At 33.5% G+C, this 27,819-nt stretch overlaps 2 protein-coding genes and 1 long non-coding RNA gene across 4 annotated transcripts; all 3 read right to left on the bottom strand.

The window, feature by feature from the left end:
• Positions 1–222: 222 nt before the first annotated feature.
• Positions 223–2,905, bottom strand: LOC123227447. Of its 2 annotated transcripts, XR_006504472.1 has the most exons (3): positions 2,582–2,889; positions 2,409–2,482; positions 223–490 (listed from the first exon to the last, which is right to left on the bottom strand). It is a non-coding gene; the product is annotated as an uncharacterized LOC123227447 (long non-coding RNA). The 2 variants fall into 2 exon arrangements; XR_006504471.1 differs by having other exon boundaries at positions 2,409–2,905.
• A 1,142-nt stretch (positions 2,906–4,047) lies between these two features.
• Positions 4,048–13,369, bottom strand: LOC123227310 (oligopeptide transporter 4-like). Its single transcript, XM_044652055.1, has 6 exons — positions 12,649–13,369; positions 11,255–11,352; positions 6,980–7,543; positions 6,465–6,717; positions 5,566–5,748; positions 4,048–4,861 (listed from the first exon to the last, which is right to left on the bottom strand). The coding sequence occupies exons 1-6, from the start codon at positions 13,153–13,155 to the stop codon at positions 4,247–4,249; spliced, it is 2,220 nt and encodes a 739-aa protein (XP_044507990.1). The 5' UTR covers positions 13,156–13,369; the 3' UTR covers positions 4,048–4,246.
• A 6,880-nt stretch (positions 13,370–20,249) lies between these two features.
• LOC123227309 (oligopeptide transporter 4) lies at positions 20,250–27,508 on the bottom strand. The gene is made up of 6 exons (XM_044652054.1): positions 26,855–27,508; positions 26,395–26,492; positions 23,128–23,691; positions 22,659–22,911; positions 21,770–21,952; positions 20,250–21,061 (listed from the first exon to the last, which is right to left on the bottom strand). The coding sequence occupies exons 1-6, from the start codon at positions 27,371–27,373 to the stop codon at positions 20,447–20,449; spliced, it is 2,232 nt and encodes a 743-aa protein (XP_044507989.1). The 5' UTR covers positions 27,374–27,508; the 3' UTR covers positions 20,250–20,446.
• Positions 27,509–27,819: the final 311 nt, after the last annotated feature.

The following is a 27,819-nucleotide window of genomic DNA, read 5'->3' on the forward strand; positions in this document are numbered from 1 at the left end:
GCAATGACTTTTGACTTCATTACAACTGCAACTTGTCCAAGAATTGAATAGCCTACTTGTAATGAATAAGAATTTTCAGAAATAGAGATCACAGTAATCCTGTGTTATCATCTTGCTCTGTTGTTTCTCATACTGAAATAGAACGGTTGGACTGAAAAATTGGTTCTCTTACAGAAGTCAAGGCAGATGCTTCAAGAGTGAATACATAGAACTCACCTTAAATAAATGGAATCTATAACTATATTATTAAACAAATTCTTTATTCATAAAAAAAGTTAACATTTGCCACTGACTGTTCAACCTAAGGTACAGGTAGGATTTGTCTATGTCAATATTTCACATCACAATTCTAAAGAAAACACTAATCATTTTTTCAATATTATAGAATCACTTTACAGCACAGCTTTCAGTATTAAATTACAACTTGACTCTAACTACTAAGTTATCATGGGCCCAAAGAATGGTCTTAAACCCTGTATGAGGTCACCTCCTGCGTAACAAGGATCAAATCCCCAATGTCAGACATAACAGACAAACGTACAAATACAGATGTCAACAAATGAGATGAGAAACTTCTTTACTTTGAATAGGATTAGGTTTCTTCAAATAAAACATTGAATAATGCTATTTGTCTCCCATCTATCAAATCTTATGATCCAATCATAAAAAGTCCATAAATTACATTTAATCCTTGAATGAAATTACCCAAAAACATATATTATACAAAAAAAAAAAAAAAAAAAAAGCTAAAAATTGATCAATAATATTACAAATCATAACATATTTTTAACCCCTTATATCATATATTGGTCTATAATTCAACACTTTTGTAAAAGGAAGTTTTTTGAAGGGTCCCACATGCATTCAGTAGGCTTTGAACCTATGAATTCGCCAATTATGACTTAGGCGCTTTAACCATTCAGACATGGATGCTTAGAGGGATATAAAACTCTTGAAGGGTCTTAAGATGTTTATCCCATATTGCTTTATTGTTCAATAGTAACTTTCTACTCATGTGCTACAATAATACCCATGCTTTTTATTGGAATGTGGTTGATAAGATATGACAAGAGAAGAAAACTTGTGGGAATCACACATGGTCAATCCCAAACTGATTTAAAACCTTGGGCCTCTTACTTGAAACCAAGGGCTTTTTCCCACTACTATGCCTACCTAAATACAATTGTTCCATTCTTCGTCTATTTCGTTCATCAAAAACTAGGAAGCATCCAGAGATTGCCTAGTTAGAAATTTACCCCTAGAAGAGCAAAACAAATCAATTTGGAAAATAAAAGAAGTTAAAACTTGATAACTATGATGTTCTTGTCCAAATATTACATAACAAAACGTCTGCTAGTTGGTTGACAAAAATATAAATTTAAGCATCAGGGAGAAACAAATAGCACCAGATGCATCCGCCTTTCGGACAAAAAGGTAAAGAAAGAACACAACAATTTGTAACAGAAACACTTCAATTTTAAGAAGACTCAAAACCCTAATTTAAATATATTACCAAAGCTAGATACTTGATACTAGGAAATCTTACTTTTTACAATGCTGTTACTGCAGTACCTAGTTACTAAGAATATGCCCTCATAAACCAATATAGATGTGTATACACTTGCCTAAAACACCTTTGATGACTATATTGACCAACATATTATATTAATAACTAGTTTTAGAAAATCAGCTTATAAGAAACCAGCATAAGAGAATTAATCATGAATGAAATTGATATGGTACTCAGCGAATACTGCAGATTACATTTCCTCATTATCATTTCCTTAACATTTGCTACAAACAGTTACATCCAACAGTAGGTAAAGCATGAGCTCAGTTAACCATTAAAAGAATTTAGCCTAGCAGATATGAGTTTTCACTATATTATTATAAAGATGGTGTTTATTTATAATCCATGTTCCTCAGTAGAACAATCTGAGGTCATTTTCAAGCAAAACAGCATAAGTTGAATATTATAGCAAATTTCAGTGATTACTATAGAATTTATACTGATTTCTTCTTGAATCAACAAATTAACGAAATATGAATAACGAAATTGTTAGAATTAGTGTCTAAGAGGCGCTACTTGAGTTTATCTCAGGGATCTTTCAGATAAGAATCTCAGTACGGTTCCGCTTAGTATTAAGAGTCCTAATAAAGTTTGGTTTATGGATGATAGCCTACTATATAAACATATTACTCTCTTATACAAGAGTGATAGCAATCCTATAACAAAGAAAATTTACTCTGCTGAACATCGCACAGGTTTTTGGTTAGCAAGGATAAATCAAACGCGTTATTTCTTTTGACTGGGTAAATACTTGATTTATTGATTTCGTACAGCTTCTAGTTCGTTTTTACGGCAATAACAAAAACATATGCACGAACACGGACATACAATATAATACCTGAAAACAGTTTCACAGATTCATCGTCGAAAATGTCTACCGTACAGCGAGTCACGGAGAGAAAAAACTGCAAACTGCATGAAAAACAAAGGCGAGAAAATACATCAAATTTGAAGCACATAAATCAGCTAGAAACGAAGAAAGCAAGAGTCGTGCATCGTCGTTTAAAAAACCAGAGAAAAACTTCAATATCGTTCGAAGATGCGCATTATACATGAAGAGGCCATGAATAAGATCTAGGGCAAGCGTACGGAAACGATTCGAATACAGTGCGCTCAGCGTGAAGGATCATCAGTCAAGTATTTGTTTTCGATTAAAAAAACCACCGTCGTGTGTGGAGAGAGAGAAGAAAATATCTAAGCCGACGTACACGTTTGTTGAGTGTTGACTATAAAATTAGGGGGAGATTCTGTGCGGACTGGTTTAATGGAAGGTATCGATGCAGCTGGACAGATGTCGAAGCCTGAGGTCCCGCCATAAGGTTCTTCTAAGCACTCACTATGTATTTTATTATTATGGGAAACTTCCAGGAAAATCCTGCTGAAAGCAACAACTGGTGTAGATTATCTTGTCCACCCAAGTTTTGTCCCAAATACATTTTTGACCTTTTAATAGGATAAATAACACTTTTTACCCAAAATCAAATTACGTTAATAAAAAGTTTTTAAGATAATGTGAAAAAATGAAACAACTATTTTACCTATTATTTCACATTTCAAAATTATTATATAAATTTAAATTAATAAAAATTCTAAAAACTCTTTTCATACCTAAATTTTATACTAATTCTCTTATTTTTATTTTTTTCACTATCACCTTCTTTTTTTTCTAGTCTTGATTGTTATCTATCATTTTCATTTCTTTGACAATTTATCCAATACTTCCAAACCACGATTGTGTTTAGACTTTGTTGGTGAGTCAATCTACTTCATTGTCAACCCCTGTCATTAATTTTGAAAATAGGGTAAAATAAAAGATGCTTGATTGTGTCAACAAATTGATCGCATGGTCTATGAAGGGTTTGTTGACGGTAAAAGACTAGATGCAATTCTGGAAGTAGTGAGGTCGTGCCACAACGAGCTTGTGGTGGTGGCGGCAGTGAACAATGTTGAGCAGCTAGAAATTCAGAGAAATATAAAAACTAATTTGCAAATTTTTAATCATTTTAAATGATGAAACTATTATATTTAAAATGTTGGAATTTGATGTACTTTTTTTTTCAAAATTTTATTAATAATAAAATTACTATTATAAAATTTGATCTCAAGTGAAAAAAGTATTATTTATATTATCTAACGGAGAAAAGTGTTCTTAATTCAAACCTGAATTGAGAAAATATAATTTACTTTTATAATTATTATTTGAGGTTAATAAATATTGAATAATTAATTTATTTTTCATTAGTTGTCATAAAACATAAATTTATTTTACCTTTATTTATTTTCATATTCACCTTTTTTTTAATTTTTTCCGTGGTTTTTTATTTAAACTAACATTCTTGTACTCCTAATTGATGATGGTATTCAAAGAGTGCTGTTTTTTTCAACTTCAGATGACTCATTACCATTGTTGGACTTTGTATTCAATGGTAGTGCCCGGCTGCTGCTTTAAAATGGTAAACTTTCCAATGGTAGAAAAATTGAAATCTTAAATGCGAACGAAACTTTGTATTGAATTAGTCATCTAATGTGATACATACAATACTTCTTGAATCTTGACACTCTCTCACTTGTGTGATTATACTGCAGCAATACTTTCTAGTCCTATCCTGCCAACTTTCATAATAAGATATATGAGAGATGCATACAAGCACTAATAAACAGTGAGGCTGCATTGAATTAGTTCACCGGACAACCATCAACGGCTATGCCTTTAGCCGTTGGACATGTTGCCAAGTCACAGTGTTCACCAGCCGTGCCCCACCAATCCAGGCTTTTATTCTCCAAGCCTACAGAGAAATACAGCAGTACTGCCATGAAAGCCACCCCTGCATCAAGAGCTGCTGAAAGAACATAATTGTACCTCTGCCACCATTGCTTTCGATAACGGAATATGAAGAAATTGAAAATTGTTCCAACTATGATCCAAGAATTGTAGTTAACTGCAGTTGCTGGCGGCATCATTCCTGTTGCTCCTAGGAGGACTGGAAGGTTGATTAGGGGAATCCAGGTTTGCTCTGGGAAGGCCTTATGGAATGCCCAAATTATCACTGGTCCTAATGCACCACCAAGGAAGAACCAATTCATGGCTGCATAGTTTCCAAGTGATCCAAAGATGCGTTTGGGTCCTACCAGACCCCATATCACTGATGCATCAAAGAAGATTCGATCACTGGGGCATGTCCAGGGACTGTCAACGGGAAGGAGATCATCTTGGCATATGTTCTCAATGGAGGTCAGCAGCCACCATGCCACAGCAAGATTGATGCTTCCAGCAAGGATTGTTCCAATGAACTAAGGCAACAAAAAAAAAAAGACATGATTCAGTAGATTACAAAAAAAAAAAGTTTCATCGAGTATGCTTATTCTTTCTCCTAATACCACTGCTACTATAACAGTTCATAATTTCATAATTTCATTTGTTCAAAAAGGTCGTCTATTGTTGTAATATACCCAAGGTAGAATAATCATATCTTGTCTGTAATGAGAAGTGTAACATCAAATTCTTTTTCAAGCAGCTGCAATGCTTCTCTTAAGTAAAATTTGCAATTGGCAAAGATTGGGAATATGTTGTGGTTTAAAGAAAATTATACTTCTAACTTGTGCTCAGATGGTGTTGTACCATATGCCCAACAAATGGGACTCAAAATTTTGCAAAATCATGTTCTTAGCATGACCTTAAACTATGGTAAAACCAATGGTTGAATCACGAACCCACACGGTTAACTAGGTTGACCCGCAATTCAAAATGGTCCAATGGCTAGAGCCGTTAGACTTTTCACCTGAACCGACTGGCCACCAAGTCCTAGTCAAACTAGTCCATTTTTCAAATGGTGTAAAGTTTATTATCAGTCATACATTTAAAATTTAATACTTCCATGAAGATATTTTTTTTGGCATATCTTTAGTGTCACAATAATATTGAATATATTACTAAATATGGTTTCATCTGCAGTTTTATTAGTATTGTCTATCTCATAGCTAGATAAAAAATGTACCTGAACTAAGAACATTGATCTTGGAGGAATCTTCATGTAGTGTCCAAGCTTGAAATCACTTAGGAAGGAGACGGCCTGAGCCATGCTCATATAACCAAAAGTCTTGAAGCATACGTTAGCAATTAGTCTCCCTGGATATATTATACCCATTACGTACTCGGTAATTATGTTTAACCCTGGTGTCTGTACATGGAGCAACAGAGCATTGATACGAAAAACAAGTTACTTCAACATCAAAAAGGTGGCATAAATGCTGTCTCATAATCTCAAATACTAACACTGACTATGAAGGAAGCCATGTGACCAACTTCAATCATTCAATTGAAAATGTTATTGCATAGTTTCATTTGATTAAAACCAATGTTTTAATTACCGGACCAGGCTTTGAGCAGCTCAAAGACCCGGTCCAGCTTTTATTTCGATCCTACCAGTTGGATCATCGGTCAAGTCAGGAACACAATACTCTTTAAATATCTATTAATTCACAAATGAAATAAGTGTAGTAGTGCTGCCCTTGCATGCTTTCTAAAATTAAAATGCATGCTGGCATCAGCATGACCTTAAACCAAGTGTACAACTGGGGTCAAACCACGAATTGGCACAGTTTATCTGATTAAATCGTGATTCAAAACGATCTAATAGTTAAGAACTATTAGGCCACTCAACTAGACTGGACCATTCAGTCAAACTGGTTCAACCATCTGGTCTAATCCAATTTTCAATACCTTGATTAAAACTATCAAGTTCTACAGTATCTTGAGCTTTTCTTGGAAAAGCGGTCTCACGGAACATAACTTGAATTGAATGACCAAATGAAACATAGTATGAACAATAATGTGGATGTTTACAGTCTTAGAGCAGATTTAGATGAGAAAAAGTTTAAAGTTTAACTCAATTACCTGATTTGTTGTTGCAGTTATGATGCTGATTGGCAGGGTGAAGACAAAGGCCATGGCACTAGCACAGACAAGCCCCCACCAAGGCATCAGAACTTGATCTTTCAAAACGATGCATAGTACAAGAGAAACTGCAAGTGTTACAGCAAGCATCATGTAAAACCACCAGGGAGGTATGTCCTTGTATTTTCTCATCAATCTTGTATGGATATCCTCGTTTCCCTTGTATGAAGCATGATACCGATTATAGATTTCCCTGTTGATTATAATTTTGATTATAATTTTAAATACACAGTTAATAACATGAAAAATATTGACCAAAAAAATGATGTTTCTAGTTGTTCATTCTGTTATAAAAAAGACTTGCAATTCATCTGGTTTTAGTAATGTGAATAAATCACACCACAAAAACCTGAACTTGATTGAAATTAGCACCAATTGTCAGCAAAATGTAAAGATGTAACATTTTCAAATAGTGGATGACTCATTTGCTCTAAGTTGCTAAATTTGAAATTTACCTTCCATAGAAGAAGGCCACATGAGTTAGTGTTGATGCAATGGTAGCAAAGCCAAAGCCATAAGTGAGAGCGAAAAACATGCTCAAATTTATTCGTCCCTGCTCCTGATACTTCACAAGATCTATCTCAAAATTTTCATTCACAATAGCAGATATATTGTACCGTTGACCTTCTGCAGTGAAAAAATGTGAAGAAAAAATGGGAAATCGACGAGCATTGTACAAGTCTAGGCCCCAGTAAGCTACAGGGATTGCAATGTAAATTATTAGTACATAGCCCAAAAAGACATTGACAATGGCAAAGAAAGGGCTAATAAGGGGGCTGGACAAGAAGGATGCCACAGCGGTCCAGTCAAGAGTCAGTGCTCCAAGTCCAAGTCCTTTCATCCCTGATCCAAGTTGCTGAGCTGTGACTGACTTCGAGAAGACCCAGCAGAGCCATGAAATGCTTGACAGTGTTGGGAATAGGTATCCTGGTACCACATACCATGAAAAACTGCAAATTAATGCAATGAGGAAAAACTTTGCCCGTGTCATGCGCTGCTCATCTTTCTCATGCAAAGCCCTGCAAAATAACATTAGACAGTGAACCATATATTAATAAAACATGTACATAGGTTTTATAGATATTAGTTATGGTATGGATTCACGGTTATCTCCTATTCTGTTTCTGAAACTTCTCCAGAATTAGTGATAGATATATCAAGACATGCATAAGCTTTCAATACCAGATACCGTGCAAATAATCAACAATGTGCACAAAAACTTCTGCTTATTTTGAATTTATGAGCCATAAACAAGATAATGAACTATATGCTACTTCAAATTTTAGATAATTTTCTTTTGGTATGCATCATCATTTGAAAGCTGACCCACTTTCTGACTCTTAAGGAAACTGGGGATCAATTCTAAAGGTAGCATCACACATCAGGAATAGATATCTAAGTTAATTAGCTAGTTATCAACCGTGTTGTTTTCATTCTCTTAGGTCCAATTTTGGCATCTTTTAAAACTGTCAATTGTATGAACAGTCTTAATTCAGCTACCAGAACAGTTGGAACTACGAGTGGAGATATTGGAGTTACTTCAACTAGTAGGGCTATCATAAAAGAGCAATACTATGTGTACCCACTTTGGATACACAAATGTATACACACTCATATGTGTCATCATATGATTGGTTATTGTTTTATTTTTAATTCAAAATCATTCAATCACATGATGATACATATAAATGTGTACACATTTGTATACTCAAAATGGGTACACATAGTTTTATTGATCGTAAAAATCATCATTTATTTCTTCTTTATCCTCAATTATTAGTACCAGATTAAGATATCCAAAATACAGTACACCACATGTGATGAAATCATGTTGGAAATTAAGTTCCATTCACATTTTCTACCAAAAAAAGTTCCACCATCCAACTATTTTGGCAGATCCCTAACACAAATTAGCTGACACAAGACATTTACCAACCAAAGTTTGTGGTCATATGAATCATTAACAATAATTTCGATTTCAAGCACCATGGAGGTGCAAAATTAAAAGAGTAATACTATATGGAATAATATGTGTAAACACTAGTACAAACACTAATATGTTATTATATAATTGAGTGTTATTTTATCTGTAATTCAAAATAATTTAATTATACACTGAAATGTCAATAATCTAAGTATTATTGAAATTAAAAGATGGGTGCTTAAATTTTAAAAACATCAACTAGCATATTAAAGAGTAACTTCTGATATTGATTTGTACAAGATTCAATTGGGATAGTTAAACAACCTCTACAACTGACTAATTAATATTTAATTAAGCTAATCGATTGTAGAGTTTTAATTAAGCAAGCTGTGTAAAGAAGCAATCAAATGATAGATTGAGATTACTTAAAGAAATTATTCATTGTGATTTTATATATAATATATTGCCATCACGTAATGGCATAAATAAATGAAAATAAGATATAAGAGAAGTGGACCAACCAGCCTATTAGATTCTAGTTCACTTATCCCAATTGGACTTTAAAGACCAATGAAGACAATAAAGATAAACATCCAAAGAAAAAAGATACTCAACAACATATCTCTCCGAATTATTAGGACAGATGAGCTTCAACTAGAATCTTTACCATCAAAGTACTACGCTAATGTTAAAACTTGACTTGTTTTAATTAGAAACTTCTAGTTTTTAGCTGCAAATCTAATAAATATTCTTGATAACCTCAACTTAAGGGGGCTGCATATGCAAGAATCGTGAGTATGCTAATTTATATTGTTAGTATTTATATTATATAAAACAGATTCTACTTCACTAGTCTAACATTTTGATTCTCAGTTTTCACACCTTCTTTAATTTTTGTTGGCTTTTCCTCAAAGTCTAACCCAATAAAGGGGAAAAATCATTCAAAGAAGTGTGCTGCAAGTGGACAATAAATGGTAATTTTGTTTTATTAGGTATATGATTTAAAACTTGCAATGGATCCACCAATCAAAGTGATTCCATTGCAAACTGGCGGATATTTTGATCTCGGTTAAAGTTTAAAAAATTTATTTAACCATTAAACTAGGCTGAGAAAAGGTTGAATCAAAAGAATTGTGTTAAAATATAGTTTAACCGATGTATCAGATCAGATCAGGCAAGGTGTAAAAAAATAACTAAAAATATTCATTTTTAATATTATCTAATAAATATATTTAACAAATTTATTTTAAAATTTTAATTATGTAAAAGTGATGTCACTTGTTCATTTTGTCGATTAGACCAATTAACGATTTAAAAACATTGATTTAGATTCTATCCATCTAAAAAAAATTCATTAATAGAAAATTGTTATTTTTATTGCAAGATAAAAGATCTTCACTTCCTTAGGGGATAATATTAATTATGATAAAAGATAATAGGGTCACTACAAACAACACTTTTTGGAGCATCTTTGGTAAAGATCAAAAAAACCTTTTTAAATATTTTGTTTGCAAAGGTATAGAAAAAAATAACTCAATTAAAAAAAATAACTCAAATAATTCTCTAAAATCCCTATCAGACGCATATACCCTACAAGATTAGGTAGGAAAGTCCTCAAATTTTTAAATAGAGTCTCATTATAGTGCTAGCTACCATTTTTAAAAACAAAATTTCAGAGAATAAAAAGAACGCATGTGATCAATATTGATATTACAATCATGGTTTAAAAAACCGGACCAACCGATTTGACTAAGAATCAAGTCAATCTGGTGCAAAAATGTTCAAAACTCGTTAGGGGTTTCAAACCGAATTGAACCGGGAATGAACTTATCCAAATTCACCGGTTCAAGATTCAATTGACAATTTGCCACGATTAAACCTCTGTATTGTTGCAATATAAAAAAAGTACAAACTTTTTTTGTGAAAAGACTATGATATATTAATTTGGCCAAACGACTATGTCCCACCCAAGGTTTAGCGTTTTTTCAAAAGTCTCCCCTTTAACTATGGAAACACCAAACACCCACCCATGGCCGGTTAGATTTAACCAAATCCTAACAGTGGTAGGGGTAAAATCGTCATTTTACTATAATATTAAAAATAAACTAAAATAAAATCTCATTTTGCCCCCCTAAACTTTAAAAACTAAAATTTTCCCCCACCTTAAGTTTTAAAAAATCACAGTTTCACCCTAGAGTTTGGTTTTGAAATCTCCGGCGACCTCTCCGGCTCCGTTGCCGACGGCCGCTCCCTCCCGAAGCAACCTCTCCTTCTGGCGATCTCTTTCCTCCCATTTGGAGGTTCGATCGGTGCCCGGAGACGCCGTGGGAGACAAAGTTCTTCATCTTCCCAAAAGAAGACCTCTGGGAAGACGAAGAACTTCGTCTTCCCGACGAAGTTTTTTGTCTCCCACGGCGTCTCCGGGCGCCGATCGGACCTCCAAATGGGAGGAAAGAGATCGCCGGAAGGAGAGGTTGCTTCGGGAGAGAGCGGTCGTCGGCAACGGAGCCGGTGAGGTCGCCGGAGATTTCAAAACCAAACCCTAGGGTGAAACTGCAATTTTTTAAAACTTAGGCGGGGGAAAATTTTCATTTTTTAAAGTTTAGGGGGGCAAAAGGAGATAAAATTTTCAGGCGTTAGGGTTTGGTTAAATCTAACCGGCCATGGGTGGATATTTGGTGTTTCCATAGTTAAAGGGGGGACTTTTGAGAATACATCAAACCTTGGGTGGGAAATAGTCCTTTGGCCTATTAATTTTAACGATATGGAAATAGTAAACTCCAGTGATTCAGGTCGGCGGACGTACCTGAAAAGTGAGACCTGAACGAGAGTTCCAGGCCACCACATATGTGCCGGCTCCACCACATACTTTCTCAGCAGACCAGCCCACCCATATCCGAGCACCTAATTAGAAAACCATTTTCAGAAACAAAAACATGTTTTCCCCTCCCAATGAGCCATCCAACACACAACAAACAAAGTTTCCAATTTCTTCAATAATAGAATGAAAGTCAGCCACCCAACCTAACTCATCGTTTACAAGAACACCTTGTTTGCCTTCGAATCCATGATTAAAAAAAACCCAAAACAAAAACTCTTTAAAAAAGTTTTGCTCACATTTTCACTCTTAATTTGGTACTGAAAAGTTTAGTGCATTTAATATGAAATTTTGGAACTTTATTCGTTCAATATCTCCTTTAACATGAAAACAGAGAGAGAAGAGACACGTTGAAAAAAGAAGCTTGTATTTAGTAAAGAGCTGTCGTTCCAGTTATCTACAGAAGAAACGAAACACTGATGCTGATGTGGCAAAATTAATTAACTAGCTAACAACAGAAAGCATGCTTAACTAACGCAACAAAATATAAAAACTAAAAATAAATTATGATTACAAATGTTATTTGCTTGATATCCTTAAACAGACAAGGGAAGAGGACTATTTCCCACCCATTTTTTAGCCCTATCTCAAAAATATACTCATGTTTGATAAAAAAACTCAAATGCTCACTCATCTCTAAAGCGCCGTTAAGTTTTTCGTTAAACAGAAGAGTAAAATCATTATTTTACTGCTTACATTTCAGTTATATAATTTATCGTATTTCCCCCTTCGATTTTAAAAATTAACTTTTACCTCCATTCCTAAACTTTGAAAAGTAACTTTCATCCCCCCAAATTTTTTTTTTTCACTTTTCCTCCTACCATCAATGACGACGTGGTTAGAGGGAGAGTGATGAGCGTCGTCCATTCTCTAGATGATGCTTGTCATCCAAAGATCTGGACGACAATCGTCGTCCAGAGATTATCGTTGTCCAGAGGTGATCGACCTCTGGACGAAACTTCTCTACCATTGTGAGAAAGGGTGGTTATATTTCAGGTAGGAAAAGTGAATTTTTTAAAACTTAATTCAAGAGAAAATATTAGTTTTTTAAATTAGATGATGGTAAATGAGATAAATTTTTAATTATTTAATATTATTAATAAAATAACGAATTTATCCGTTAATCTAATAGAAAATATGTAGATAGAAACAAACAGATTAAACTTTAAATAGATTTTTAAGTCTTTTATCAAATGTATGTATGTGTTTGAAATAGCGCTTAAAAAAAGGATGGGAAATAGTCCTTTTCCCAACAGAAAAACAATGATCCGTCAGTGATAATTCGATTATCCCCTCAAAAAAAAAAAAAAAAAAACAATTACCTGAGTACTGATAATGAGCAACCAACTTGCCAAGAACGAGATCTTCCTGCTATAAAACGCATTGATAATAGTAACAATACCAACCGCATAAGCCGACCCACTTCCCGCACTAGCAAAAATAGAAATAAGTACGTGCTCCTTCATGTTAAACGGACCCGGGTTAAGCGAGAAAATATTCGAACCGAAACCGGGGATCCCGAACTGTGTCTTGGGCAGCACAGCAGCCAAGAAATGGCCGATGGGCAACGTGGCCACTTGGACGGTGATTTGAGTGATAACAAGAGGCTCAGTTCTGTAAGCAAAAAACTGGTTCAAAAAAGAGAGAAGAGCGCACGAGAGAAGGCCCAGGAACCACATCCGAAAGGTCCAAACGGGCAGGGACGGGTCGTCGGTGTTGGTGACGGTCAAGCGGACCTCTTCGATTGGGGAGAGGTCGTCGTCGTCGACGACAACGGGGGAGATGGGCTTTTCGGGGTCCTTAGGCGTTTGAATTTCTAAAGAGCGCATGGGTGGAGGTTGTGAGAGAAGGTGGTGAGAACTTTGGGTTGATTTGAAGAAGAAGGTGCAAGGAGCTTAAAATGGTATTTATGAATGCGTTTGGGTTAAGTTGGGTGACTGACTAGATTTAAAATTACTCCATGCTCTGTACAAGCAAGGAAGTTGGGGGCGATTGTCTTGACAAAAATGTTCATGCATATTAACCTTGGAATCACGATCAGGCCATGTAGCGAGTCTACATGACTTCTTAGCACAGTTTTCCCTACTTCCAGTCATAATAAATTCATAGATGTGAGTGACGCTCAGCTCCGTAGTTCAGCGAGTCAAACTCGCCTCCTTTAAGTCAACTTAAGTAGAGTTGACTCGTATTTAAAAAAAATAAATATGTGAATGATTGTTTGATGACTCTATTAATTTAAATTAATTTGAATTGGATTATCTTAATTTAAGTTTAATTTGTTTAAATCAATTACAAAATTAAGTATAAATTAATTTGATTTGAATTTATTATTTTTTAGTGTATTTATATTTTTTAACTGTTATTACTAGGTACAGGCTACCTCTAAAACTTTAGAACTCTTATAATTAAGGCAGCCCGTATCATAGGGTCATGGGCTAAATTTTTTTGGACAAATAGATCGCTAGTCTATATATTCTTCTCTCGCTTTATTTATATTGTTTTTCATTATTTGACCGTGATTGGAATTATAATTTTCATAAGAATCTTTAATGGAATTTACTATTTTATTATTATTATATTTATTTTTGGCTCCTGACTTTGTAAACGGGGACTACCTTCCACGCTAAAACTCAGATGAGAAAAGACTGTAATCATCTTTATATGTGCTTACCTTTAATTTTGCTTTTCATTAATAAATTAATAATATGTATGGACATAATTCTGTTTTTGAATTTTATAATTTAAAATATACATCTTTAAACCATGTAACATATACAATTATATTTAACATTTATCATATATTTTATTAATATAAAATTTATTTTCGTATGTTATATTTATTCTTTTACGAAATTTGATGTATTTATTGAAATTTATTACATCATTACACAAGATTATATAGTATCTATCGTTAACCATATAATTTATTATTATCCGTAAGATTAGTTTGGCTTGGGATTAAATCATTAGTCTTGGTCAATGTTTAAATTATTATTAACTCAGCGCACTGATGCGTCTATCATGGGCTGTGCGCTTCAGTCAAGTATTTGTTTTCGATGTAAAAAAAATTGTCGTTGTGTGTGGAAAGAGAGAAGAAAATATCTATGCCGACGTACACAAAATTTGAGTGTTGACTATAAAATCGGGGGAGATTCTGTCCGGACTGGCTTAATGGAAAGTATCGATGCAGCTGGACAGATGTCGAACCCTGAGGTCCAGCCATAAGATTCTTCTGAGCACTCAGGATGTCTTATAGGAAACTTCCAGGAAAATCCTACTGAAAGTAACAACTGGTGTAAATTACATGGTCCACCCAAGGCTTGCCCAAAGTATTTTTTTTTTAGGGAAATTAATTGAATTAGCTAAAAGTTATGGGTGAAAGGTAATTTGTCTAAACTTTTAAACTTGAAACGAAAATCTCTTATTCTACTGTAAAGACAAAACTACCTTTTTAATAAAAACAGAGAAAAAAAACGTTTTCCTTTCCTCAGCCACACGAATCGCATGTTTCCAATTCACAAAATCGCAGATGCACTAGCTGACTTTCTCCGACAAATTTTACGACTTTTTCGACCCAAAATAGGTGAAAAGGTTAACAAAATAAATATTTTTATGTTTTTATATATTTTAGTACAAGACTTAGGTGATTGGATATTGTAATTGAGTGTTAGAATTTAGGATTTTGATTTAAAAGATTTAATAAAATTGTTTGATTTGTTGATAATTTGGATAAATTTTCTTAAGGTTTTTATGTTAGATTATGTGTTGAATTGATTATTGTTGAAATGAGATTTAAAAAACAAAGTTTAGAAGGTCAAATCTCATCACACGAATTCGACTCTCTCCATGCGAATTTTTTGCTCACTACATGAATTTGTGTGATGATATTTCTTAGAGACGGAAAGGTTTTGTGTATTTTTTAAACTTTTTGGACCACATGAATTCATGTGATTGGAGGCCAAAGTGTGAGTTTTTATATAGTGAATCATGTGGTGGGGTAGAATTGAAAATTTGAAAAATTCATTGATACCCGAATTCACGTGGTGGATTTTGGTGGGGCATAATGATTTTTTTTCAAAATTATGGGCTTTTTTGATAATTTTTATATAAGGGGGCAAATTGAAATTTTTGTATTTTAAGGTTTTTTGACGTGCAAAATTCGAATTTGAGGTCTATTTTTTTGAATAATGCATCTATATTTAGAATTGAATCATTTCTAATGTAAAATTAATATAATTGCAATTTAATTTTTTTTATAAGAAACTCGACAAAAGAAAAAAAATGATGAGAGAAAAGATGAAATCAAATTTCCTATGAAAAAATATTTTAAGGCTCAAGTTACTATACATAGATATAGAGACGTGGGAGTCATGATTAAGAAAATATTAACAGAGCAACAATTACAAATATTTTGATATACTTATTTCAAATACTTCCTAGACCTTAACGATAGCCAATTCAGTAGAGTTTCAATTACAAATATTTTGAATGGTAAATAAGATAAACTCGAGCGATAATTACGGTTTCGAGTTAATAAGATTAACGTCAGGTTCAGCCCAAAGGAGTTTGCCATTATGGGAAGTCTTTGATTCAGTCGAATGTTGGATACTGATATATATATTTCATTGAAGGCTACAGATCAGATCCAACACACATATTTTCACAAGCATAAGTCAATTACATATATCAATCTGAGTCACGTTTTTCAATAAAGGCCTTAGGGAGGGAAGGGGGGGGGGAGGATGAAATTAATCACAAGTTTCAAAGATAATATATTATAATCACAAATTTTATATCAAAATGAACAAGTACAGTTACAAATACAGTTATCTTCAACCTTTCTTTTTTAGTTATTGAACTTGAAGGTACGAAACTAGGTATTGGAGCAAGACCCTTGCAATTCTGTCTCGTATGTCTAGGTTTCTGACATCAGCTACAAGTTGTTCAACAACTTCACCTTGTAAAGAACGTCTGTTTTTATTTATTGGATGTCTTATGCGATGACAATGGACAAATGGTGGATGGATAACGTGTGCCTCTTCTCCATGCAGCCACTCTGATTGATCTCTTAATGGATTGATGGTCTCCGCGTTAACTGCACAGTAAAAGACGGTGTTGTAGTAAGGATGAACCTATTGAACATAGGTGATGAGCTTCATATATCTTGCAACGATGATGGCATGCGTGTAAGAAATTTGTGATTGTTAAAATTTTCTATATGTACATATCCGCTCTGCAAGATCGACCACACTATCATATTAGCCACTACTCAGAACCTCGTATCGTTTAGATATAATATGATGCACTTGCAAATTTGAAAACTTTCGCACATGTTTGATAATCTTTTCCTCTACCCAAGGTGTTACTATGTTGGTGCAAACATCTACAAATTATATAAACATCAACACATATGGTATGTAATTAAGTATACATAAACACATTTATAACATGTTATAATATTGAATGTGTACTTACTTGTATGATTTTTTTTTCATAAAACCATTATTGTAATGTAACTTTGATAAACTTGATAAGCATAGTAATAGACAAACCTCAAGCATGTTTGTAACATCTCTCCCCGAAAGTGTTGTGTGTGTGTGTATATATATATATCCACATATACATTTGAACATATATATTTAAAACTAGAAATGTCTCAAAGCAGGGCTAAAAGATATAAATACCTCTGAAACGTACCTGAGGGTATTACAATGTCTAACAAGTGCATTAAACAACTCAACGATATTGGTAGTCATTATATTGTACCTATACCCTGAAAAACATGTCCTTACCCACCAATCGTAACCTACCTCACACGAGTACACTCTTGCATTAGGGTACATATAGGACAATAACTTCATTATCTCTCAAAATTCATACTTCATGTATGTCTTAGCTGTTTTTCAATACATCTATACAACTTTACATTCTTTTTGTACTTGGATGACATGTTATAGTAAAGATGATGACAACAACAGTCATGGTGCACACTTGGATAGACTTCAACCATTGTAGAGAATATACTGATATGTCAATCTAAAATCATTGCTAAATAAGTTATCTCACCTAAACAATCCTTCAACTTTGTAAAAAACTAACACCATGTGTCATGATCTCCCTTACGACTAATGCCAAAAGTCAATGGGTATATCTAATTATTATCATCCAATGCAATAATGATAAATAATCGACCTAAATATCTACCATTTAAAAAGGTAGCATCAATACAAATGACTAAACAAATATGTTGTTAGAATGCATGAATACTACAACCCAATGTCATGTATAGGCATTTAAATCGTTCATATTCATCCGTTAGTGTATGTGTCACAGTTCTTAAATTACAACGTACTAAATTGTAACAATACTCTGACAGTAATATAAACGACTCTTCTGATGTGCTCCTCAATGATTGAAGTGTTCAATTTATTGTCTGTCATGCTTACGCATATGATATATTAATTTTATATAGGTTGACGATGTCCACAATAATCTCCTTTGGTCAATAAACACAATCAACCAATATAAATCTAATCCTTAAAATTTATCCTAAAACTCGAGCCTATGATGAGGTAATATCTAATTTCTAAGACATGTGTGTTGGCTATTTATACGACATAATTTGAAACTGTCACCTTCTCCCACCCTGTTTACTTGTGCACGTCAATTACATTATTGATTACAACATTTAACCTCTCATTTAAACATATCTGACTTGTACACTTTAAACTGATATCCCTTCTCAAAAGCATCTCGAGTTGCTACATCAATATCATATTATTTACTTGAAAATAATGTACCAATTTTTAGAGAATTATCATCTCTTTGCATTCCACAGCTTTTAGATGTAGATGAGTGATCAAAAAATTTAGGTAATCAATGAAATGCATCAATACGAACATTCTCACCATCAGGATTTGTTTGCGGGAAACTACTTGTACCTCTAATATTTTTATTAACATGTGTCTGCTTTTCGAACTTCGGTTCCTCAATAGGAATATCATAAATAACCTTCCCATTAAATTCACTTCAATCTGGAAATTTTTCTTCATTATAATGAACAAATTTTTTTGCACTATACAACACATCAACATGAACATCATTTAAGTATACAAAGTCTTTCTCAGAAAATTCTTGTTTCAGATTGATCCCAATATTTTGAATATCTCTTAAATCAATCTTATGATCTTGTAAATAACTACTCAGCTCACCACCTTGTAAACCTTCATTTGCTTATTGAATCTTATAACTACGTCATTAACTATAGTTGTTACAAAAACTAGACACATTCTTTAAAATAGGCCAGATAACCATTAAGAACTTCAACATCTTCATCATTTGAAATTTCAACAAAGATGTCGTTGTCAAAATGTCTTGGTTTTATATTTATCTTAATGTTAAATACCCTTCAATTTATATTACACTTTTCGCTCACCATTTGAATTAATCCCTCGAATATCGTGTACTTTAAAATTTTAATTAATTTCCTATTACCTCTAACATATTTTATTACATTGTCACACTTTTCTATTCATTTCTTTCTATCTAATTGAAGTATATCCAACCATTTAAATTAATCCTACAATAAAATACATAATTAACATAAATAACATAATCAAAAATATTATTTACATATTTATGTCATTATTTTATTATTAAGTTCGAGTTTCATAATTTTATTTTTGTTGTACAATTACATCTATTTCATAATTATATTATATATTATGACTATTAATATACTTTGATTAATTTGATACTAATTTTTGAAAATATCACTTTATCTCTATATTATAAAATATCATTTTACCCCCCAAATATTATATAATATCTCTAACGCTCTTCATTTTAAAATATCATTTTATTCCCAAATATTATCTAATATCTTTAACACCTTTTATTGTAAAATATCAATTCATCCCTTACTATAATAATTACAAAATGCCCTTATAATTTTTATCAATTTAATTTTTACAAACAACTATAATTTATTATATAAAATACCACATATAATTGTATTTCCAATAAAATAATAATGATTGAAGTTATAATACGTATAAATATCTCGATATCACGAATTTTTTTTACTCAAAATCTCGATTACAAACTTTTTTTCTCTTTCTAGAAATCTTTCTCAAATAATAAATAAAACTGTATATGTTAATAAATAAAAGAAAAAATATAATTTATATAGAATAAAAAAATGATAGTTTTAGTATTTTTTTGAATATATACGACCTTTTCATTTTAGCCATAAAATTATGAGTAAATTTGTTTATTACTCAAAAAAATAGGTAATTTAATTAATTTCTTATTTTTTTACGTTTTAATAGGATAAATAACATTTTTTATCCCAAATCAAATCGGGTTAATAAAAAAATTTTAAATTAATGTAAAAGAATGAAGCAACAACTCTACGTATTATTTCATTTTTTAAAAATTATTGTATAAATTTAAATTAACAAAAATTTTAAAAAAATCTTTTTCATAATTAAACTTTATTATAATTCTTTTATTTCTAAGTTTTCACTCTCACCTCTTTTCTTCTCTAATCTTGGTTGTCAGCCACCACTTCTATTTCTTTGACAACTTATCCCATACTCTCAAGCCACGATTGTGTTCAGACCTTGTTGGTGAATCAATCTAATTCATTGTCAACCGTGTCATTGATTTTGAGAAATGATAAGTTATTAACGAAACCAAATAGGGCAAAGTGAAAGAAACTTAATTGTGTCAAAATGTTGATAGCATGGTCTATGAATTGTGGCGGCGGTGAGGTTATTACCCCTAATTTATGATTGTATTGAAAAGTAAAAACAAATCTGAATTGGTTTTTTCAACTTCAGATGACCCATTACCATTGTTGGACTTTGTGGTGGTGCCGGGCTGCCGCTTTGAAATGGTAAACTTTTTAATGGTAGAAAAATTGAAATCTTAAATGCGAACGAAACTTTGTATGGAATTAGTCATCGAATGTGATACATACAATACTTCTTGAATCTTGACAATCTCACTTGTGTGATAATACTGCTGCAATACTTTCTAGTCCTATCCAGCCAACTTTCATAATAAGATATATGAGAGATGCATACAAGCACTAACAAACATTGAGGCTGCATTGAATTAGTTCACCGGACAACCATCAACGGCTATGCCTTTAGCCGTTGGACATGTTGCCAAGTCACAGTGTTCACCAGCCGTGCCCCACCAATCCAGGCTTTTATTCTCCAAGCCTACAGAGAAATACAGCAGTACTGCCATGAAAGCCACCCCTGCATCAAGAGCTGCTGAAAGAACATAATTGTACCTCTGCCACCATTGCTTTCGATAACGGAATATGAAGAAATTGAAAATTGTTCCGACTATGATCCAAGAATTGTAGTTAACTGCAGTTGCTGGCGGCATCATTCCGGTTGCTCCTAGGAGGACTGGAAGGTTGATTAGGGGAATCCAGGTTTGCTTTGGGAAGGCCTTATGGAATGCCCAAATTATCACTGGTCCTAACACACCACCAAGGAAGAACCAATTCATGGCTGCATAGTTTCCAAGTGATCCAAAGATGCGTTTGGGTCCTACCAGACCCCATATCACTGATGCATCAAAGAAGACTCGATCACCGGGGCATGTCCAGGGACTGTCAACGGGAAGGAGATCATCATGGCATATGTTCTCAATGGAGGTCAGCAGCCACCATGCCACAGCAAGATTGATGCTTCCAGCAAGGATTGTTCCAATGAACTAAGGCAACAAAAAAAAGACATGATTCAGTAGATTACAAAAAAAAAAAAAGTTTCAATGAGTATGCTTATTCTATCTCCTAATACCGCCGTTACTATAACAGTTTATAATTTCATAATTTCATTTGTTCAAAAAGGTCGTCTATTGTTGTAATATACCCAAGGTAGAATAATCATATTTTGTCTCTAATGAGAAGTGTAACATCAAATTCTTTTTCAAGCAGCTGCAATACTTCTCTTAAGTAAAATTTGCAATTGGCAAAGATTGGGGATATGTTGTGGTTTAAAGAAAATTATACTTCTAACTTGTGCTCAGATGGTGTTGTACCATATGCCCAACGAATGGGACTCAAAATTTTGCAAAATCATGTTGTCAGCATGACCTTGAACTGCAGTAAAACCCATGGTTGAATTGTGAACCCGCTTGGTTAACTTGGTTAAACCACAATTCAAAACAGTCCAATGGCTAAAGCCATTAGACTGTTCACCCTAACTGGACTAGCCACCAAGTCCTGGTGAAACTAGTCTGGTTTTCAAATCCATGATCTAAAGTTTATTGTCAATCATACATTTAAGATTTAATACTTCCCTGAAGATATCTTTTTTGGCATATCCTAAGTGTCACAATAATATTGACTATATTACTTAATATAGTTTCATCTGCAGTTTTATTAGTATTGTCTATCTCATAGCTAGATAAAAAATGTACCTGAACTAAGAACATTGATCTTGGAGGAATCTTCATGTAGTGTCCAAGTTTGAAATCACTTAGGAAGGAGACGGCCTGAGCCATGCTCATATAACCATAAGTCTTGAAGCATACGTTAGCAATTGGTCTTCCTGGATATATGATACCCATTACGTACTCAGTAATTATGTTTAACCCTGGTGTCTGTATATGGAGCAACAGAATGTTGATACGAAAAACAAGTTACTTCAATATCAAAAAGGTGGTATAAATGCTGCCTCATAATCTCAAATACTAACACTAACTATGAAGGAAGCCATGTGACCAACTTCAATCATTCAATTGAAAATGTTATTGCATATTTCATTTGATTAAAACCAATGTTTTAATTACCAGACCAGGCTTTGAGCCGATCAAAGGCCCGGTCCAGCTTTTTTTTTATCCTACCAATTGGATAGCCACTCAAGTCAGGAAAACAATACTCTTTAAATATCTATTAATTCACAAATGAAATAAGTGTAGTGGTGCCTCCCTTGCATGATTTCTAGAATTAAAATGCATGCTAACATCAGCATGACCTTAAACCAAGTGTAAAACAAACCACGAATCAGCATGGTTTAACTGATTGAACCATGATCTAATGCTTAAAAAACTATTAGGCCACTCAACTAGACCAGATGGGACCCATCCAATCAAACGAGTCCAACCATCTGGTCTGGTCCGATTTTCAGAACCTTGATTAAAACTATCAAGTTCAGCAGTATCTTGAGCTTTTGTTGGGATAGCAGTCTCATGGAACATAACTTGAATTGAATGACTGAAGGAAACATAATATGGACAATAATGTGGGTGTTTACAGTCTTAGAGCAGATTTAGATATGAGATAAAGTTTATAGTTTCACTCAGTTACCTGATTTGTTGTGGCAGTTATGATGCTGATTGGAAGGGTGAAGACAAAGGCCAAGACACCAGCAAAGACAAGTCCCCACCAAGGCATCTGAACTTGATCTTTCAAAACGATGCATAGTACAAGAGAAACTGCAAGTGTTACAGCAAGCATTATGTAAAACCACCAGGGAGGTATGTCCCTGTATTTTCTCATCAGTCTTGTATGGATATCCTCCTTTCCCTCGGATGAAGCATGATAACGATTATAGATTTCCCTGTTGATCATAATTTTAAATACACAGTTAATAACATGAAAAATATTGACTACAAAAACGATGTTTCTAGTTGTTCATCCTGTTTAAAAAAAAGACTTGCAACGAAAAACCTCAACTAGATTGAAATTAGCACAAATTGTCAGCAAAATGTAAAGATGTAACATTTTCAAATAGTGGATGGCTCATTTGCTCTAAGTTGCTAAATTTGAAATTTACCTTCCATAGAAGAGAGCCACATGAGTTAGTGTTGATGCAATGGTAGCAAAGCCAAAGCCATAAGTGAGAGCGAAAAACATGCTTAAATTTATTCGTCCCTGCTCCTGATACTTCACAAGATCTATCTCAAAATTTTCATTCACAATAGCTGATATATTGTACTGTTGACCTTCTGCAGTGAATAAATGTGAAGAAAAAATGGGAAATCGGTGAGCATTGTACAAGTCTAGGCCCCAGTAAGCTACAGGGATTGCAATGTAAATTATTAGTACATAGCCCAAAAAGACATTGACAATGGCAAAGAAAGGGCTAATAAGGGGGCTGAACAAGAAAGATGCCACAACGGTCCAGTCAAGAGTCAGTGCTCCAAGTCCAAGTCCTCTCATCCCTGATCCAAGTTGCTGAGCTGTGACTGACTTTGAGAAGACCCAGCAGAGCCATGAAATGCTTGAAAGTGTTGGGAATAGGTATCCTGGAACCACATACCATGAAAAACTGCAAACTAATGCAATGAGGAAAAACTTTGCCCGTGTCATGCGCTGCTCATCTTTCTCATGCAAAGCCCTGCAAAATAACATTAGACAGTGAACCATATATTAATAAAACATGTACATTGGTTTTATAGATATTATTTATGGTATGGATTCACAGTTATCTCTTATTCTGTTTCTGAAACTTCTCCAGAATTAGTGATAGATATATCAAGACATGCATAAGCTTTCAATACCAGATACCATAAGCTTTCAATACCAGATACCGTGCAAATAATCAACAATGTGCACAAAAACTTCTGCTTATTTTGAATTTATGACCCATAAACAAGATAATGAACTATATGCTAAATTTACTTCAAATTTTAGATAATTTTCTTTTGGTATGCAACATCATGTGAAAGCTGACCCACTTTCTGACTCTTAAGGAAACTGGGGATCAATTCTAAAGGTAGCATCACACATCAGGAATAGATATCTAAGTTAATTAGCTAGTTATCAACCGTGTTGTTTTCATTCTCTTAGGTCCAATTTTGGCATCTTTTCAAACTGTCAATTGTATGAACAGTCTTAATTCAGCTACCAGAACAGTTGGAACTACTAGTGGAGATATTGGAGTTACTTCAACTAGCATAAAAATCATCATTTAGTTCTTCTTTATCCTCAATTATTAGTACCAGATTAAGATATCCGAAATAAAGTACACCACATGTGATGAAATCATGTCTTGTGGAAATTCCATTCACATTTTCTACTAAAAAAAGTTCCACAATCCAACTATGTATGGTCCCTAGGGCACATCCCTACCACAAATTAGCTGACACAATACATTTACCAACCAAAGTTTGTGGTCATATGAATCATTAACAATAATTTCAAGTTCAAGCACCATGGAGGTGCAAAATTAAAAGAGTAATACTATATCGAATAACAGATATAAACACTAATACAAACATTAATATTTCATCATATAATTGAGTGTTACTTTATCTATAATTCAAAATAATCTAATTATACGTTGAAATGTCAATATTTATACCTATTATTAGTACAAAAAGTATTATTGAAATTAAAATATAAATTTAAAAAACATCAACTAGTATATTAAAGAGTAACTTCTGATATTGATTTGTATGAGATTCAATTGGGATAGTTAAACAACCTCTACAGCTGATTAATTAATATTTAATTAAGCTAATCAATGGTAGAGTTTTAATTAAGCAAGCTGTGTAAAGAAGCAATCAAATGATAGACTGAGACTATTTAAAGAAATTAATCACCGTGATTATGTATATAATATATTGTCATCATGTAATGGCATAAATAAATGAAAATAAGATACAAGAGAAGTGGACCAACCAGCCTATTAGATTCTAGTTGACATATCCCAATTGGACTTTAAAGACCAATGAAGACAATAAAGATAAACAATCAAAGAAAAAAGATACTCAACAACATATCTCTCCTAATTATTAGGACAGATGAGCTTCAACTAGAATCTTTACCATCAAGGTATTATGCTAATGTTAACACTTGACTTGTTTTAATTAGAAATTTCTAGTTTTTAGCTGCAAATCTAAAAAATATTCTTGATAACCTCTACTTAAGGGGGCTGCATATGCAAGAATCGTGAGTATGCTAATTTATATTGTTAGAATTTATATTATATGAAACAGATTCTACTGCACTAGTCTAACATTTTGATTCTCAGTTTTCACACCATCTTTAATTTTTTTGGCTTTTTCCTCAAAGTCTAACCCAATAAACGGGAAAAATCATTCAAAGAAGTGTGCTGCAAGCGGACAATAAATGGCAATTTTATTTTATTTGATTAGATTTACCAATCAAAACTTGCGTTGGTTCCACCAATCAAAGTGATTCAATTGCAAATTGGTGGATAATTTCATCTTAGTTAAAGTTCAAAATTTATTTAGCCATTAAACTAGGTTGAATTAAATGAATTGTGTTGAATTACAGTCTAGCGGTTGTATCAGATCAGAGTGTAAAAAAGGTAACTGAAAACATTTATTTTCACTATTATCTAATAAATTTATTTAATAAATTTATTTTAAAATTTTAATTATATAAAAGTGATGTTACTTGTTCATCTCGTCAATTAGACCAATTAACGATCTGAAAACATTGATTTAGACTCTACCATTTTAAAAAAAAAAAAAAAAAACATTAATAGAAAATTGTTATTTCTATTGCACAATAAAGATCTTCACTTCCTTAGGGGATAATATTAATTATGGCAAAAGATAATAGAGTCACTACAAACAACCCTTTTTGGAGCATCTTTGGTAAAGATCAAAATTACCTTTTCAAATATTTTTTTGGAAAAGATATAGAATAGAGAATAACTCAATTAAAAAAATTAACTCATATAATTCTATAAAATCCCTGTCATACGCATATACCCGACAAGATTACGTAGGTAAGCCCTCAAATTTTGAAATAGAATCTCATTATTTATAGTGCTAGCCACTATTTTCTTTTAATTTTTTAAAAACAAAATTTTAGAGAATAAAAAGAACGCCTGTGATCAATATTGATATTACAATTATGGTTTAAGAAAGCGGACCAGCAGATTTGACTGAGAATCGAGTCAATCCGGTACAAAAATGTTTTAAACTCGTTAGGGGTTTTAAACCGAATTGAACCGGGATTGAGCTTATTCAAATTCACCGGTTCAAGAGTCAATTGATAATTTGCCAGCCAATATAAAAAAAGTACGGAAACAGCAAACTCCAGTGATTCAGGGCGGCGGGCGTACCTGAAAAGTGAGACCTGAACGAGAGTTCCAGGCCACCACATATGTGCCGGCTCGACCACATACTTTCTCAGCAGACCAGCCCACCCATACCCGAGCACCTAATCAGAAAACCGTTTTCAGAAACAAAAATATGTTTTCTCTTTCCAATGAACAAAGTTTCCAATTTCTTCAATAATAGAATGAAAGTCAGCCACCCAACCTCACTCATCATTTACAAGAACACCTTGTTTGCCTTTGTATCAATGATTATAAAAAAAAAAAAAAACCCAAAACAAAAATTCTTTAAAAAAGTTTTGTTCACATTTTCACTCTTAATTTGGTACTGAAAAGTTTAGTGCATTTAATATGAAATTTTGGAAGTTTATTCGTTCAATATCTTCCTTCAACAGAAAAACAATGATCCGTCAGTGATAATTCGATTATCCCCTCAAAAAAATAAAAATAAAAATAAAACAATTACCTGAGTGGTGATAATGAGCAACCAACTTGCCAAGAACGAGATGTTCCTCCCATAAAACGCTTTGATAATAGTAACAATACCAACCGCATAAGCCGACCCACTTCCAAACGCACTTCCCGCATTAGCAAAAATAGAAATAAGTACGTGCTCCTTCATGTTAAACGGACCCGGGTTAAGCGAGAACATATTCGAACCGAACCCGGGGATCCAGAACTGTGTCTTGGGCAGCACAGCAGCCAAGAAATGGCCGATGGGCAACGTGGCCACTTGGACGGTGATTTGAGTGATAACAAGAGGCTCAGTTCTGTAAGCAAAAAACTGGTTTAAAAAAGAGAGAAGAGCGCACGAGAGGAGGCCCAGGAACCACATCCGAAAGGTCCAAACGGGCAGTGACGGGTCGTCGGTGTTGGTGACGGTTAAGCGGACCTCTTCGATTGGGGAGAGGTCGTCGCCGTCGACGACAACGGGTGAGATGGGCTTTTCGGGGTCCTTAGGCGTTTGAATTTCTAAAGAGCCCATGGGTGGAGGTTGTGAGAGAAGGTGCGGAGAACTTCGGGTTGATTTAAAGAAGATGGTGCAAGGAATGCGTTTGGATGAGTTGGGTGACTGACTAGATTAAAAACTACTCCATGCTCTGTAGTGCCAAGCAAGTTGGCGCCAGTTGGTTTGACAAAAATGTTTAGGCCGAAGAACTTCATTCCTCCCAAAGTATGCTGCAGGTCCCCGTCCACCCTTTAATTTTAAAAATCTCATTTATCTACTTATAAACGGTTAAAATTAATAAAATTTTAACCCTTTAAAATTTTATCTCATTTTTCCCTATAAATTTTAAAAACTAACAATTTTTTCATCTAAGTCAAATTTTAAAAAAATCACATTTCTCTCTTAGAATTTAGTTTCAATATCCGACCATTTCTTTTAATGTCATCGTCGACTCTGTCTCTCTTGATGACTCCCTTTCTTTT

The sequence above is a fragment of the Mangifera indica genome, chromosome 10, assembly GCF_011075055.1.
Source record: "Mangifera indica cultivar Alphonso chromosome 10, CATAS_Mindica_2.1, whole genome shotgun sequence".
NCBI classification, from domain to species: Eukaryota; Viridiplantae; Streptophyta; class Magnoliopsida; order Sapindales; family Anacardiaceae; genus Mangifera; species Mangifera indica.